Source organism: Protobothrops mucrosquamatus, unplaced genomic scaffold (assembly GCF_001527695.2).
Source record: "Protobothrops mucrosquamatus isolate PMUCROS unplaced genomic scaffold, P.Mucros_1.0 scaffold555, whole genome shotgun sequence".
NCBI lineage: Eukaryota > Metazoa > Chordata > Lepidosauria > Squamata > Viperidae > Protobothrops > Protobothrops mucrosquamatus.
In genome coordinates, this window is record NW_015386858.1 from 1,104,431 (window position 1) to 1,122,939 (window position 18,509).

Genomic DNA, 18,509 nt, shown 5'->3' on the forward strand with positions numbered 1-18,509 from the left:
CTCTGTTTACATTTATAGATAGAACAGGTCATATGCCAAGAGATTGGGGATTAGCAATTATCATACCAATCTATAAAAAAGGTAGTAGAAATGACCCAGGAAATTATAGACCCATTAGTCTTCTGAGTGTTATTAGTAAAATGTATGCCAAACATCTAAACTATAAACTTCAGGACTGGCTAATTTCGGGGGGGGGGGGGATAATTAAAGATGAACAAGCCGGTTTTAGAGAAGGAAGTTCAACAATGGATCATATCTTGGTACTTCACCATCTAGTACAAAAATACACATATTAAAAAAATCCTCTCTGTTTGTGGCCTTCCTCGATTTTAAACAGGCCTTTGACTCAATATCTAGGAACACCCTATGGGAGAAATTAGAAGGCACTACTATTGATAAACGCCTCCTTTTCCTCATACAAAAATTGTATGCCAATTCCACCCTGAAAGTGAGGTGTAATCCCCAAGGGACTTTAACCGGCTTAGTAAGGGTACAAAAAGGGGTACGGCAGGGTTGCATCCTGTCTCCCTCCCTTTTTAACTTCTATATCAACCCCCTGATCAATCTCTTACAGAACCCTGATCTGCATCTGCCCAACCTAGCACATCGCAAAATCCCGATTCTTCTGTATGCCAACGATGCGGTCATTATTTCGCAAACTCCTGTAGGACTGAAGAGAGCAATTAGGGCAACACTTGGCTACTGCAGACAGAACAAGTTGGTCCTTAACTTTGATAAATCAAAATTTTTAGTTTTTGCTAAAAGACCCAGCCAATACTCCTGGAAAATAGAAGGACATAGTTTGGAACAGGTTAGAACATTTAGATACCTTGGGGTGGTTTTCCACTCGCAAGGGACATGGAAGGCACACCTGGATCACACATTGCAAGCAGCCAATAGGTCCTTAAATGCAATCAAACATTACTTTTACATAGGCGGAGGTCAATTAGTACCTGGTGCCTTAAAACTTTTCGAGGCCAAAACATTAGCGCAAATTCTATATGGGGCACAAACAGGAATCCTTGCAAAGAAAAACTTGCTGGAAACCATACAAACCAAATTCCTGCGAGCCATCTTAGCTGCACCCAAAGGAACCCCAAATGCCCAATTAAGAATTGAGATAGGCATGCCCCAAATCCAGGTAAGAGCCTGGAAGATGATGATCATTCACTGGCTTAAAATGCATTTCTTTCCAGAGGGATTGTCCCCGTTAGTGCTGACTGACAACTTTCCTTCCCCCTGGAAGCAGGCGACAGATCATAAACTGGGCTCTTATGGGCTCTCTTCGATATTCTTAATGTCCCTAGGCTTTGACCAAGCAAAGCAAGTAATATCCAATAGAATAAAGGACATGGAGTTCCAAGAAGAACTAAATAGGTTGCCTTGCCACAGTAGGGACAGAATCAAACAGGGTGTGTGGGAATCGGCAAAATATTTGAATAATCTGACTTTCCCAAAACAAAGAATAGCTTTTTTCAGAGCCAGATTTAACATTCTTCCCTCAGCACTCCTACAGGGCAGGTATAAGAGAACACCAATAGCAGAACGGGTATGTATATGTGGTAAAGGAGAAGTCGAAGATATCTCACATGTTTTATTGTACTGTGAGTTTATAGGACAGTATATATTCTCCCCTTATTAGAGAGATTGCCAGGAAAGGCAGACAATTTTTATGTAGGCTTTCTCCTCCAAGACTCAAACCCTTCTATCACGCATGCAGTGGCAAAATACTGTGTTGCGGCAATGTCCACAAGAAAAAAATTGGTTACAGATCTATAGTCGCCAACTTGTGCCAATTTTTGGGAGATATCTCTAATAATGTTTGGAACATTATATTTACTCACACAAATTAGCCGATAGGTGAGTGCATTTGATCCCTCACTGGGATTGTAAAACTCTTGTACATAAAAGAATTGTCCCTACAATAATAAATGATAATTACAATCATGATAAAAATGATAATAATAATAATAAATTATATATGTAAAAAGTGATGGCTATTGCTGGTCTACGACCGTAATAAAGTTTATTATTATTATTATTTCTGCAGTTATACCTAGTAAGAAAAGTTCAGGTTTAAAGTCTACATGTTCTCCCAATATCTTTTCTAACCAAGTATGTATCTTTTTCCAATAGCTCTTTGCTTTATCACATGTCCACCAAACATAATAATTCGTGCCTGAATTATGTTTACATTTCCAACATCTATCTGACATATTTTTAAACATTTTTGCTAATCTTACTGGTGGCAAGTGCCATCTATAAAACATTTTATATAAATTTTCTTTATACGAAGTTGACACTGTCAGTTTATAATTTCTTTCCCATAAATTTTGCCATTTTTCTAGTTCTATATTATACCAAAAAATTTTCACCCATCTTATCATTGTTTCTTTAAGAAAGCGTGCCACCCCAATTGTAGATCATGTCCCTCCAGATATAACAACCTTTTGTTTCTAAGAATTATCCATTATTTCACCCACGTTAAAACAGATGCTTGATAATACAGAGCCCACTCCGGTAGTCCGAAACCTCCATTTTCCTTAGCATCTTGTAACATTTTCATCTTAATTCTAGCTTTCTTTCCTTGCCAAACAAATTTCAAAACTAATGAATTTAAATCTTGAAAGAATTTTTTTTCAAGTTTTATTGGGATTGTTTGAAATAAAAATAGAATTTTCGGCAATACATTCATTTTCACTGTAGCAATTCTTCCTAATATTGACAGTTGCAAATTTCTCCATCTTTCCAAGTCCAATTTTATTTGATTCAATAATTTTATCTTCTTTTATTGTTGAACATCTTGTTGATAGATTTATGCCCAAATATTTGACCTTTTTCACTATCTGTAACTCTGTGTTTTCTGACATTTGGGGTTTTTTTTGTTTATCTGTGAGGTTCTTGACTATTACTTTAGTTTTTTCTTTATTTATTTTTAATCCTGCCATTTTTCCATACTGTTCTATCTTTCCCAGTAATTTAGGAATCATCTCCAAAGGTTCTTCTAAGATAAATACTAAATCATCAGCAAATGCTTATAATTTATATTTTTCACCTTTAATCTCCAGTCCTTTAATTTCTGTATCTTGTCTGATATTTCTATTTAGAACTTCCAGAGTGAAAATGAATAACAATGGGGATAACAGACATCCTTGCCTTGTGCCTTTTCTTATCTCAAAGCTCTCCGTACAATCTCCATTCACGATCACTTTGGCTGTCTGTTTGTTATATATTGTTTTTATCATATTTATAAAGTCCTGTCCAAAGTGCATTATTTGTAGTTGCTGAATCATAAATTGCCAGGAAACGTTATCAAATGCCTTTTGGGCATCTAGAAATATTAGTGCCAATTGTTCCCTTGGATGTAGTTAATAATATTCTAATATGTCCATTATCACTCTTAAGTTATTTTTTGATTTGTCTCTTTGGTAAAAAGCCATTTTGGTCTGGGTGTATGAATTCAACTAAATATTTTTTCAGTCTCTCTGCCATTATTGAAGTAAAAAATTTATAATCCACATTAAGCAGCGAAATCAGTCTGTAGTTTTTAATCTGTGTAAAAACTGAATCTTCTTTTGGTATTAGAGTAATATTTGCTTCCATCCATGTGGCTGGAAGTTTAGCCTCTAAGAAAAGTCCATTACAAACATCTTTCAATGGTTCACTTAGTATATTTTGTAAGTTTTTAAATAGCTCTGCCAGTAGCCCATCTGGACCCGGTGTTTTCCCATTTTTTTGTCTCTTTATAGCTTCTGATATTTTCATCATTGTAATTCTTTCCTCTAACTTGTTTTTAAATGTCTCTGGGAGTTTTAGAAGATTTTTTCCTTTTAAGTATTGAACGGTTCTCTCTCTTGAAGTTTCCTCTTTGTCATACAATTCCTTGTAGTATTCCTTAATTATCTTTTTTATTTCTTCATTTTTAAATTGTGGACAGCCTTTTCCATGTACCAAGTTGTATATCATTTTCTTATCTTTCTGTTTTTTAAGTTTATAAGCTAACCATCTTCCTGGTTTATTTGCATTTTCAAAAAAAATCTGTTTTGCTCTCTTTATCTGCTCTGCCACTTTTTCTGAGTCCAATAAATTTAATTTATGTTTTATTATTTCCATTTCTCTTTTCAAAGTCTTTTTCTGCAGATTTTTCTTTAGTTCTGATTCTAGTTTTCCAAATTTTAATTTTAATAATACGTAATGCTGTCTTCTCTGTTTATTTTTCTTTGCCATATATGTTATAGCTATGCCTCTAAAGTATGCTTTAGCTGTATCCCATACATTTTGTAATGTTGTGTTTTCCTCTTTATTTTCTTTAAAGAAGAGCTCCATTTTTGTTTCGCTAATTCTATACAAAAATTTTCTTTTAATATAGATTGATTTAAAGTCCATCTTGGTCTTTTTTGTATTCCTCTCCATATCACTTTTAACAGATTATGATCTGCCCATGTACCTATTTCTATCTCAATTTCCTGTATATTCATCCTCAATTCAGATGTCATCCAAATCATATCACTTCTTGACCAGGATTTTTGGCTGTTTGAATAAAAGGTGTATTGTAATTTTCCTGGATTAATTTCCCTCCAGACATCTTGTATTCCAATTTCGTCTGTCATCTCAAAAAATGTACTAAGTAATCTTCTTCCGGTTTCCCCTGTTTTACTGCTTTTATAATCAATTGTTCCATCTACTATCGCATTAAAGTCTCCTACTAGACAGATATTTGGATACTCCAGTTTTATTACTTTTCTATCTGAGCTTTGATAGAATTCTTCTTGGTTATAGTTTGGTGCATAAATTACCACTAACAATGTTTGTTTTGGTGGAAATATATTTCTACCATTACAATTCTTCCTTCTTCATCTGAGTACACCATTTTAGAATCTATTGTCTCTTTAATACATACAGCAACACTTCTTTTTTTCGGATGCGCTGATGCATAGTAAAGTTTCCCAATTTTTCGATATTCCAATAATTTGTGGTTGTTTTTTTATATGTGTCTCTTGCAAACAAATTATATCTATGTTCAATTTCTGTAATTTCCTAAAAAATGTTTCTTTTTGATGGGAAGTTTAGTCCATTTACATTCACTGAAAAGATTCCATTTTCTTTCTCCATTTCCATTTCCATTATTTATATTTAGGTCTAATCTCTCTCATAATTCTCTGTTCTCTGGCCATTCCTTCACCTTCACCCTCTTGCTCGTCTTTCTCTTTCTGTTCTCCTACTTGTATAGTTGTTCCTTGGGCTGTCTCTTCTGTTTTCTTCTGTTCCTTGATCTCCTCTTGTCGTTGTTGCACTCCTTCATCTAGAATTGCTCAGTTTCTTGTCCTCCAAATTGAATCCAGTCGATATCTTGTATTATTCCAGTTTATTAAGATGCCTTCCGGCATTAACCATCTAAAGTTTATGCCTTTTGCAATCAGCTTTGTAGTTAAGAAATGGTAGTGTCTTCAAGTATCTCTTACTCTCTTAGGTATCTGCTTTAAAACCACGATTTCTTTATTTTTATATTGTAATGGCTCATCTCTCACTTTCTCAGTACTTCATCTCTTGTTGTTTTCTTTATGAATCTTACATATACATCTCTTGGTAGTTTATTCTTCCTTGCATTGCTTGAATTCATTTGAAATGTTTCATCTATCTCTATTTGCATCCCTGCTTTATCTGCCTTCAAAGCTTCCGGTAAAAGCTCAATGATCACATCTGCTATGTTTTCTTCTCTGTCCTCAGGCATATTTTGAAATCTCAAATAGTGTTCTGCCTTTTCCATTTCTAGAATTGCAACTGTCCCTTCTAGATTTTGATTGGCTTGTTCTAATTTTTCATTTTCTTGTGATAACATTTCCATTTTGATCAATATCCTCTGATTTATTTTCCATTTTCTGAATTCTTTGTTCATTTTTAATAATCATTTGATGTTGAGCTTCAAATTGTGCCTTTATATCCAAGATTTCTTTGCTAAATATCTCAAAATTACTTTGTGTCTCTTCATGATTTTTTTGCATCATCTCTTAGATCAATTTTAGTGAGGCCTGCATTTCATTTTGGGCAGTGCTTATTTTCTCACACTGCAGCATTGTTTCAATAGATCCCTGGGTTGTTGGGCTAGATTGTCCAACAGAGGGTGCAGAAGAAGTCTTCTTCATAAGTCTATTAATGTTGGATGTAGTCATTTGAAAGCCAACAATCTAAAAAAAGAGTCCTGGATGTAGGAAGAGGCCAGCTGTTTTTGAGTAAATCCACCTCCTCCAGTCGAGTCTCCGAAGCAAAACGTTCACTTTCTCCAAATAATTTCTGTTTAGTTATAGCCAAAGTCAACAAATGTAATTATGAGGAGTCTTTTCCCTTGTAATCTCACACCAAGGCATTTTGTTTTCTGCAGGTGTTTTTTTTTCAAGGTCAAAAGAGTTTTTCCAATATTTATTTATACTGTCATTTCTTCTTTCACCACTAGTTGTCCTCATACACTCATTTATCAATGTCTGATATTCTTTAGGAGTTTTTCCCCTTTGTAGTTACTCGCCGCTTTTAAGTTAATTCTTCTGGGGTCTTTCCTTTTAGCTCTTCCCCATCAGGGGCTCAACGTTTTATAATCCAGAAGGAGAAGTATTAAAGCACTGGCTCACCCGTCTCAGCACGCTGTTGACAGTCAGCTGTTAAGCGGAGCGCTTCGACTGTGGCTCTTCGCTTCCCCTCTGGTTTGGGATGACTTTGGCTACATCGGCTCATCCGGCAGTCTTTCCTCCACCTTTTCAGAGGATTTCTTCAGTTTGCTCCGATCGGCCACTGCCTGATCCAAGCTTCTGGAGTGTCCCTCCTTCTTCGTTGCCACTCCAGGGCAACTTTCTGACCCTTTAAAGATCGCTAGGCAAAGCAAAATCGGACTGGGAAGCCGGAGCGATGGCTTCTTCCATCCGTCCTGTCCGCCACCAAAACCACATTCTAACCACTGTGCCACCACAGCTCCTAATACAGGTAGTCCACTTCATTAGTGATCATTCAAAGTTACAACGGCACTGAAAAAAAGTGACTTATGACTGTTTTCATACTTATGAGTGTTGTAGCATCCTCTTGGTCATGTGATCAAAATTCAGCAACTGGCTCATATTGATGATGGTTGCAGGGTCTCTGGGTCATGTGATCACCTTTTGCGACCTTCTGACGAGCAAAGTCAATGGAGAAGCCAGATTCACTTAACAATCATGTTATTAACTGCAGTGATTCACTTAACACCTATGGCAAGAAAGGTTGTAAAATGGGGCAAAACTCACTTAACAACTGTCTCACTTAGCAACAGAAATTTTTGGTTCAATTGGGTGTCAAGGATACCTACACTACAGATCAAGGATTCCACAAGAGGAATTTAATTACTCAGACTGACAGAAGCTGGGGAAAAGATTCTACAAATTGGTTCTGAGTGGATTGTATAAATGCTGTCAATTCCATTTGACTCATTAAGCCGAGCTTAAGCCAAAACTGACCTAATATAATTTGTGAACCAGGCAGCAGAGTAACAGAAAATTAGAGAGATCTGATAACACTAACATAGAACAGTATCTGTTTTTCAAAATTACACAAGTTGCATTATGAACATCAACACACTTTTATTCAAAGTGCCTGCCCTTTCCTCCAGTATTAAAAACATAATTGTAGAAACAGCTAAACAAATCTTGTGCTAACAATAAGAATGTTCTCTTGATTGCCTATTTAGCATCATTTTGATTAAAATCCACATGACTTAATGCTGTGCACAAATCCAAATACTCTGGAGACAATGCTTCAGCCTCTGCAGTGAAACAAATGATGTCACTTTCTTGTTACATTGAGAGAAACAATTAAAGCACCACCAGGATTGTGATCAAAGTTTTTTTAAAAATATTGTACTGTATTTCTCCTTGGATGAGAAACATGGCATGGTGAACAGGTGGCTTTACCCTTGTCTCATACTGCAGTCTATTCTCTTGTGGTTTGGGGATCTCTTTTCTCCAAATATAGTTTCAAAAATCATTCACACAATACAGTAGCCATTGAATGGATATTGCTGGTGGTACGTCAGGCTCCTTTCATTCACTGCTAGAGATAAAATGTTGAATGAAAGTCTAATGGTAGGAAATATAAGCAGTACTTCTGGTATTGTTGCACTCTAAGTACCCATCATTCCTCATCAATGGACCTAATGGGAGCTGGATTTCACCAGTATCTGGAAAGCTGCCTATTGATTTAAAAACAACAGAGTTTGGATTAAAGCTAGGAGGTGTACTTGACATAGCATGTATCTTTATAGATGTTTTGTTAAATGCTACATTTCTTTGTCTCCATTAGGTGAGAGCCTTTGAACCTGCAAACCAAATTTTAGCACCCTCAGGTGAGGAATTGCCAAATACAGCTTTTCATGGAGGGAGTGGAGGAGAGGCCTGATGTGCTGAGAGTCCTTCTTGCCACAGCAGCAGAGTAATGTGCTGTCTTTGTCAGAAGTCATTTTTGAAGCAAAGTAGGATAGGGGAGGCTGGAAATAGCTGCTTATTGGTGGCAAGACCAGGAACGTGGAGTCACTAGCCGCCAGAAGGTCTTCTGAAAAAAGAAAATGATGACTACGTCAAAAGAGAGACAATAGGCAGGAGAGAAAGAACTGCCACCAGACAAAATAATACAAGAATTCCAGCTAATCACATGCTTAGATCTGGGTCAACAAGATCAACCATATATACACAATTAGGAGCCCATTAGCACAATACTCCCAAAGTCTCAGCAAGGTCGAAGGCAGCACTGGAGAGATTTGAATGGCAGGCCTAGCCTCTTCCAGGATGCAGGATCTGGTTCTGGCAGTTTCGCAACTCAAGGTAGCACGGATTTGAAGGATGTTACTTATCAAAGGCTCTTAGAGCCAGAATTTTCAATACTGCATGTTGCAGAGCACCTTTTGCAGCTACTGTTATGAGGAGAAGGAAGAAAGATTTTTTTTGACTCCCTGCAAGTGAGCATCTCTGACTAGGCTGTAAAACAGAATCTTGCAATAAAACCTTATGGAACCTGGGGTCCCCAAAATGTGCTGGATTTCCAATCAGAGCCAGCATACATGGTTGGCAACAGGTTGGGCATATCTGCTGCTCTCAATGGACCTTTGGTTTGGTCTTTTTTCCTGTCCAGGGCTCCATAGAATGAAAAGGAATGAAGTGAAAATAAAACAATGAGGACTTTGCAGCATTCATGTATCAATAACAGTCAGGTGCTTTTTTTTCACATACTGAAATGCCCCCTAAGTGCAACCAATGTGAAATATTATTTTTTCTTTATTTTTTTATTGATTGGAGTATTTTAATGTTTTAAAGCCAAAAGGTGATTTAGGCATAATCTTAATAAAGTAATATTAAGTAATAATCAAACAATCCTTAATTAAATTGTTCCAGCCAAATTATAGATATTTTTCCCTCTGCTTTATCACTCTCTTTATATCTGAAAACAACAAAAATTGAAACCTTTGTGCTCTCATTTTTAATAACATCTACTGTAGTTTCCAAATACATGCAAATAAGTATTCTGAGGCCTTGTTTTTCCCAATAGTGATGAGATAGAATTTTTAAACTTAAGAGCCAGTTTGATGTAGTGGTTCAGGTACTGGCCTAGAAATCAGGAGATAGTTAGTTCTAGGCTTCCCTTAGGGATGAAAGTAAGCTGAGTGACTTGGGTCTAGTCAGTCCAGCCTACATCACAGGTTTCTTGTTGGGAAAATAGGAAGCGGGAGCATTAGATATATATAGTGCCTTGAGCTGACCAGAAATAAAAGCAGGATAAAAATAAAATACATATTTATTTACAAGCTAGCATAGATACAGATGAATAACGCTAGGAATATATAACATTGGAAAAGAAGGAAGGAAAGAGAAGAGAAGGATGATCAGCAGTAACGTGGGTGGAGTCAATTATACTGGCTATGACTGCCCCGTCGGGAGACTTGAAAGAACAGGTAGGCATAGTTCAACATAGGGAAGATCTATTTATGCTGTCACTAGGAATCAGAACCAGCTTAATGGCACATATCAACCAGTCAGTCGGTTGATCGGTCAGCCAGTCAAGCCAATTAGTAGATACAGGTACAGATTATATCCCCTGAGCTGCCATTAGCCATTGCCAATACCAGCAGAATTAGAATCAGCTCATAGCTTTAGAACAATTTTATCTGCAAGTTCCTGGTGTTTCTGAATTCCCCACCTTCTTTACCTTAATTTTAGTAGCTGGGATATATGCCAACTAGTAGGCTTGACCCTCTTGGAAAATAACATGAAGAGGAAACCCAAGACTTATTCTAACTCCGCATAGGTAGACTGTCTACTCACCTCCTTGAATGGACAGTGGGCATGTGCAAACCACTCATGGCTGAATAAGGAGAAAATGGTCGTCATGCCCAAAATGAAGCATATCCATATGATGATGTTCCAGACAGGGTTTTTTCTCTTATCATTGAGAATAAAGTTAAGCAATGCTATGAAAACAAATAGAAAAAGGATTAATTGTATATATTCCAATCACACTGAGCCAAGGAGATAATTATTGATTTCTAATAACTGTTATTTGCAATAGAAACGTTCTTGGTTACCAAATCTAAAATAACAGCAATTCCTATGTTAATTATAAGACAATACTGTATGCCTCATCCCTACTCCTATGGAGGTAAAATAATTTGGGAAAGACAATTCTCAAAGCAATAGCCTTGTAGATGGAACTCCCTGCTCCTAGAACCTAGGCTATTTCCCTGTTCCTCTTTTATCTGCATCCTGATTACGACTAAAGTTTAGTCATGATCAGGATGCAGATAAAAGAGTACTTGCGCATCTGTTTTGGAATTGTAATTGGACTTCTGAAATAGCAACATTTTGTTTTCCAGTTATTAATTTTATTTTTGCTCTTTGCTCTTGCTTTTTAATTTGTAAAATTGTTTGACATTATTTTTTCCCCTCCTGTTGGAGTAAAGAATCTTAATTTTCTCAGGGAAGAACCACTGTTTACTCAGTCAGTGACCAGCAAAATTTGAAAAAAATACGACACCAAAATAATTTTCTCAGGGATGAAAAAGCAGCCTCCAACCTAAGCATACAATGCACCATCTGAGGGAATAATACAATGCACATGGCTGCCTGGGAAATTCTGGGAGCTGAAGTTCACACATTTTAAAGTCCCCAAGAATGAGAAACACTGGTCGGGAGGGGGGAGGATAATGCCCTGAATCTTTCCTTAGCTAGTCTTTCCCAATTTAGGAAGCTCCACGTTTGAGGCAAGCAATTCCCAGGATTCTGTAGCCAAGATGTCCGAAGGCTGTGATGACTGATAATAATAATAATAATAATAATAATAATAATAATAATAATAATAATAATAATAATAACAACAACAACAACAACAACAACAACAACAACAACAACAACAATAATAATAATAATAATAATAATAATAATAATAATAATAATAATAATAATAATAATAATGATAATAATAATAAAAAATCTGGAGCACATGAGGTGGGGTGAAGGTTCGTTCTCCAAGCTTGTTGGTTTCGTTACCAGGCTATGTAACCTTTTCAGTGGAATTTAGGGGATGTCAGTGTCAGTGTACTTCTGTTTATAAGGTCTCCGTGTTTTCAGGTGTGGGTCACAAGAGAGGGTCCTGTGATAGGTTTTGTGATGGGCCAGGTGTGGGTCACATAAGGTGAGAGTCTTGTGATGGGTTAGGGTTAGATGGATCACAAGACCCACCACAAGACTCTGACCACTGGCTTCATATAGTTTGAATAAATTTGGAGCAAATCCATCTCCTAGTGGTAAAAAAAAATGTATCAAAAGGAACATGAGTGTGTACCATTTGGGAAGTGTGGAAACCCAAAACCAGAGGAGGGTAGGACAGAATTGAAGAAGGTTCACCAGGAGCAATTCATGCCATGTTATTTTTTTACCGGCCTTGCTTGAATCCTCTGAGTAAATGTTCAGTCCATTTCCTGAGGGAGTACTGACCTCCAATCGTGGTAAATAGCACAAACATGACAGGAAAGAACATGCTAAAGACCAAGGTGAGTAGGTATTCATGAACAACCGCTGAGAGAAGGAAGACAATCAGCATGGCTCCACCTCGGGCTCTCCCTCCAAACAGCTAGAAGAGAAGGAGCACATGAGACCTCATCTTGGTACTTACCAATTAACAATGAAGACAGGCATAGAGAAATTACACGCAGCAGATCTACTTTACGGGATAATATAGGGTGGGTTTGGTAAGCTTGCCAGTACTTTCAGGTATTCCAGACAGTAAACCAAACCAAATAATTGTGCTTTTATTGTAAGGTTACACTAATAGAATCTTGCAGGTCTGAAAGCACTTCCTTCCTTTCCGGCCTTTATTTTCTGAACAACAAGAGAGAATCCCTTCTGAGATGCTGTTCTACCCCCCAATTCCTGCTGTGGGCTGAGGCATCTCTTGTTGATCATTGCCCTGTCTGAAGTTCTTCCTCTTGATCCCAAAGTGTATTCTCATAGCCCATTACAGCCTTACCTACCCGCAGAATATCTTGATAAATATAGTAGTACAGCCAGTCGTGTACAATCACATTCCATGTCCGAAAGAATCCAGAGAATGATCTGGAATTCCACCAGTCCTAGGCAGGGAGAATGGAATAAATAGCATGAAACTAGAACATCCCTTTATTTTAGGCAAGCAAAAGGACAATTCACTCTTGATAGTCCTCGACTTAGAAGGGCAATTGGAATTAGAATTTCCATCACTAAGTCAGTGGGAAAACCAGCAGGAATTTGCAACTCCCAAACAGGCAAAGTTGGGTGTGGTAGAGCAAGCAGGTGCAACTGGGTGTTAGGGAAGGGGTGAGATTGAGGGGCAAGGGGGCATGAAAGGTGGGATTTCAGCCATTGGGAGGGCTGATGAATGATGTGGGATCATGTGGGATCTTGCAAAGTCTTTCAGAACATGTTATTTGATATCTCTTACAGTCCCTAAACATACAGGCAGGTTCTACAGGCAGTCTTAATTTAGTGACTACAATTGAGAGCAGCAACAAAGTGGTTAAGTGGTCATTAATTGGAAATAGTTGTGTTATTTATTTGTCAGATTTTTTTATTGCCAAATTTAAATGGTTGCCCATGTCACCTGAAGTGACTCTGGTGCCATATGATAAAAGCAAAAAGTAAAATATTACTTTTAATATTAAAACAATTAGCATAGATAAAAATGCTTGCAATCTGACTTCAACTTTCCTTTGCTTTACAGACCTGCAGAGATTGTAAATGCGAGGACTGATCATAACTTTACTTTACCATCATCGTTGTAACTGTGACCAACTGCTAAATGAGAACCACCTATATTTATTACTTTGATTACAAGTAATTTGAGACTTCAATATCAGTTTCTTCAGTACAGTTGTTTCAGCAAGTTAAAATTTGCTTTTCTTTTAGAGCCATAACATCTCAGAACTCTTTGGGAAGTTTTGCAAACTGTTCTTCACGGAGTGGTCAATGGACCATTCAAGTATATCCATGAGGAATGAAATCCAGACTCCCCATATCCTTCTTGCAATCTCCCCCACTCCTTGTTATCACCTTGTAGAAAGAACGGTCTGCAAAGCGCAGGATCTCAGCAAACATGTTGTGCCAGCAGTGCAGGAAGAAATAGAAGATCATGAGTGCCAGAGTTATCCCTGAATAAGAGAGGTAAAGAAATACATCAGTTCTTCCCAGAGATTAAAAATGCAATTATTCTTACAGATTTAAGGCAGACAACTGCCAGTCAAATTAGACTTTTAGCTTAGACTTTTAGAGATTAGCATCGTAGTGGAATATCTAATCATCCAGGTCATGGTTGGTCCAAGCAAAGCTGCCTTTTGCAATTGACTGATAGTGGTTTTGTCAGTGCTGATGGTCTTCAAGTTGCGCTCCAGATGTTTTGGGATTGCACCCAAGGTGCCTATTACTATTAGTACTATCTGTGCTTTCTTTGGCCACAATTGTTCTATTTGCAGGTCTTTATATTTTGTGATTTTTCTCCAGTTCTTTCTCTTTTCTTCTGCTTTTTCCAGGTACTACAATGTCTACTATCCAGACTTTTTTGGTGTAGGATCTGATCTAGGTCAGTCACTGGGACCAAAGGTTTTGTCTTTCGAGCTTTTGGATGCTAGCGTAGGCTAGAGAAAGCTTCCTAAACATGGGCACCAGCACAAATCCAAAAGCTCGGAAGACAAAACCTTTGGTCCGGGTGACCAATCCAGATTGGATCCTGCAACATTATCCTGGGATACGTACATTTGCCTTCATTCATGAATTTATTGATAATTGTTAACATAAAGTGTTATGTGGCAGGTGCTTGTCTGCTTTAATTCTAAAGTGCCAGAACACTTTAGTGTCTTTGTTTTCTACTATTTGTCTATCTTGTGCTCTTACCAGTTCTTCTTGCAGGTAAGTGTTGTTATTATTATTATATTTTATCCACCTTTTGAATATATAACTCAAGGTGGCGAACATACACAATACTGAAGGTGAAGGTTCATTCTCTGAGCTTTAATCCATAGCTCTACCGACCATCCTACCAAAATTCTGGATATCCTACGTCAATGACACATTTGTCATCATCAAATGCTCCCAAATTGAAGAAACAGACCACCTACTCAAAAACATATTCCCTGGGATCAAATTCACATGCGAAGAAGACAACAGACAACAGACCACCCATTCCTCGACATCAACATAAGGAGACTAGACAATAGAGAACTGGAAACCCGCATCTACCCAAAACCCACGCACATGGATCAGATTTTCTTCAGAAGGGCCAGGACAAATTGCAGCACCACAACACTAGGAAAAGCTGAAGAGAAATAGCTGCTTAACGTCTTTCTGCATAACGGCTATCCAAAAAACTTCGTATTCCAACACACAGCACCTAAACCACAGGAAACCACTAACCCTACAATACACAAGAGCGGTGTCACAAATGACAGCTAGAATTTTCCAAACCCTAGGAATAGCAATAACCCACAAACCCATAGCCACATTCCACCAGGAATTATCCAGAACCAAAGACAAGATACAGAAGGATGAAAGAATCTATGTAATCTACAAAATCAACTGTAACGATTGCAACCAATTCTATGTGGGACAAACATCATGTCAATTAAAACAAGGTTCCCTGAACACTGGCTTGGCAGTCAAATGCCACAATCCCAAACCCTTAATCTCTACTACGCTGACACCAAACAGCACCAGTTCAATTGGAGCAACACAAAAATCATCGACCATGCTATCACCCACTGTGCTCGTGAGTTTATCAAAGACTGGCACTCCACAAGCAATTCCACCAATAGACATATGGATCCACAACCAGCCTACCAACCCCTTAAAATCCAAATCAACCACACAGCCAACCAGAGACAGCACCAACCCTCAACCAACCCACACAAGCCCCCACCACCAGCAGTTCACCTCTCAATGACTTTGACTTGATGTGACCTCCCCATCACTAGACCCATCACAAGAATCTCACTAATGACTCTCACCTGATTCATCACAAGACCCATCACAAGACCTTCACTTGAAACATTCATTCCTGAAGCCCTTATAAACAGAAGAACACTGACGCTGACATTCCCTAAACTCTGCTGAAGATGTTACCTAGCCTGGTAATGAAATGTTCGGGAACCAACCCACAAGCTCGGAGAACATACCTTCACCCTTATCCTATACCCAAGCTACAGATAGTCACCTCTATTGCATACACGCTATTCCTGCCCCATATTTTCTTCACAAAAATCCTGTGATGTGGATTGGACTGTGAGCAACTGACTGGCCCAAAGTCTCCAGCCACCTTCCATTCTTAAGACAGGTTTAGAACTCACCATAAACTAATTACAAGGTCAGCAGTTTTTACCAAACTGATCTTGTTCTCAACATGTGTGCAAAGTATCAAGAGGCAGGCAGTTAGTGTAGTTTGAACTAAAGGTAGCAGTCAGCTCCATAATTCAGTAAACACCTATGAGTGATTTTAGCTGGGAACTGAGGGAAAATAACTTCACATTTTTACAAGGAAGGAGGATAGGTTTAATATAAATCACTCTTTTTTTTAGAGGCAGAGAAAAGTCTGCAGTCAAATAATCAAAGAATCTAGAATCCAGATGCATTGCTAAAATTATATAATTATCCTAACACACAAAAACCTATACCTATTTATTCACAATTCTGTGATCAGAATAGATGAATTGCACAATCATTATATATATTATAAAAATGCTATGGGAAGGCCCTCCTCCCCAGAATAAAATATTCTACAGAATATTAAAAGAGGTAAAATAGAATATTTCCCCCTACAGTCTTTCTGCTATAGCCTCAACCAGAAGCCTGAAGAGGCTAGGTTTTGTGAATGGGTATTTTGTATCCATTCATAAAGCCAGGCCCCTCTATTCATAAACAAAGGGCAGCCAACAGCTCCAAATAAGCAGCACAATAGGCAAGGAGCTGAAACTGACAAGATTAGTTTAGACAACAAAACACCTGGGATTTGCATTTCCACTTCTGCCTGTAGAGCCAGTCATGACCCCTACATGACCCCATAGGAATCTGGCAACAGTCATTAAAATAATAAAGGACATGAACAGGCATCTCAATCACAAAGCCCCCCAAATTGTATAAAAGCCCATCTACTCTCATCTCTAATTTGTCAGCCACCCCAGAAAAATGCTACTGTCACTGAAATGGAGATCTCTTTTCCAACTGCAGTTGCTTCAGTTCATTTCTTCTGTGTCTTTCTCCCAACTCGGAGTAAGAACCAGACCAGATTTCACTTCCTACAATGCAAAATTTTATTCTGTCATTTATCCAACCAATTTGCATTATGCATTCTTATAATTTTACAGAAGGAGAAAGTCCTGTACAAAATAATAATAATAATAATAATAATAATAATAATAATAATAATAATAATAATAATAATAATAATAATGATGATGATGATGATGATGATGATGATGATGATGATGATGATGATGATGATGATGATGATGATGATGATGATGATGATAAAGTTGGAAGGGACCTCGGAGGTTATCTAGTCCAACCTCCTGCTCAGGCAGGAAACCCTATACCATTTCTGACAAATGGCTGTCCAGTTTCTTCTTAAAAACTTCCAGTGTTGGCGCATTCACTGCTTCTGGAGGCAGGTTGTTCCACTCCAATTAACAAGATTGACAGTCCTTCAAAGAGGAATCAAGATCCAACGAAGAGAGAAACCAATCAAAGGTGGGCAACGAAGAACAGGACGGAAGTCCACGAAACCTCTTATCGGACTGAGGGAGAAGAAACACCGTCGGGGATTCTATAACCTTGTGACGATAGTACAGGGGGGTCATCCTTCTCTTCATTAAACTAGACATACCCAATTCCAGCAACCGTTCCTTATATGTTTTAGCCTCCAGTCCCCTAATCATCTTTGTTGCTCTTCTCTGTACTCTTTCTAGAGTCTCAACATCTTTTTTACATCGTGGTGACCAAAACAGGATGCAGTATTCCAAGTGTGGCCTTACCAAGGCATTGTAAAGTGGTATTAATACTTCACGTGATCTTGATTCTATCCCTCTGTTAATGCAGCCTAGCACTGTGTTGGCTTTTTTGGCAGCTGCAGCACACTGCTGGCTCATATTTAAGTGATTGTCCACTAGGACTCTGAGGTCCCTCTCGCAGTTACTACTATTGAGCAAGGTACCATCTAATAATGAGTCATGTGTTTCAGCAGCAACTAAGCTGCCTCCTAAGGTTTCAGCCGCCCATTGCCAGCTGCCTTGTAAACCTATCTTTGCAACCAGGACTACAAAATTGTTTTTCAGAAGTAAAGTAAGATAGCATTTTTGGTAAGTAGAATTTTATGAGCAGCACCATAGTCTCCAGATTTCTCCCATGTCTACATAATTTTTGCATACCCCGTATTGCAAGGAAAGATGATGGACTTTGACAATCTGAACAGGACAATGTTCAAAGGGGCGTAGCGCATGGCACTTGGAGAATAATTGAGGCAAAAGCAGAAGAAAAGAATAAGTATCTACCGGTTGCTAAAGACCTTTTACAGGAAACAGAATCATCCAACAATGAATTCATAAAGACTTCTTTGCTGGACATTTGGTCTATTTCACATACTCTTATCATGAATAAAACTAGCAGACTGCCAGATCTACCTCATCTGTGGGTGCTACATATAGTAGCTGTGGGTTCTACATATAGTCCAAAATCATCTATATCTTGGGCTGTGAGATGAGGTAACAATTTATTTATTTATTAAATTTATATGCTGCCCATCTTGCAACCCAAAGCAATTCAACATGGCTTACAGTGTATCACTTGGTTGCTTTAGGTATTCCTGGACTTATGATCACAATTGAACCCAAAATTTCTTTTGCTAAGTGAGACAGTTGGGTTTTGCCCCATTTTATGACTTTTCCTGCCACTTCTTTTTTTTTTTTTTTTTTTTTTTTTTTTTTTTTTTTT

The 18,509-nt window shown here is 37.9% G+C and overlaps 1 protein-coding gene across 1 annotated transcript in view; it reads right to left on the reverse strand.

The window, feature by feature from the left end:
• Positions 1-8,517: 8,517 nt before the first annotated feature.
• LOC114922654 (sterol O-acyltransferase 2-like) overlaps positions 8,518-18,509 on the reverse strand; it is a 22,095-nt gene continuing 12,103 nt past the window's right edge. The window contains exons 8-12 of the mRNA XM_029284383.1: positions 13,590-13,687; positions 12,536-12,634; positions 12,000-12,135; positions 10,332-10,477; positions 8,518-8,568 (exon numbers count right to left, since the gene is read on the reverse strand). Of these exons, the coding sequence (XP_029140216.1) occupies positions 8,518-8,568; positions 10,332-10,477; positions 12,000-12,135; positions 12,536-12,634; positions 13,590-13,687 (530 nt within the window). The remainder of the gene's footprint in view (positions 8,569-10,331; positions 10,478-11,999; positions 12,136-12,535; positions 12,635-13,589; positions 13,688-18,509) is intronic.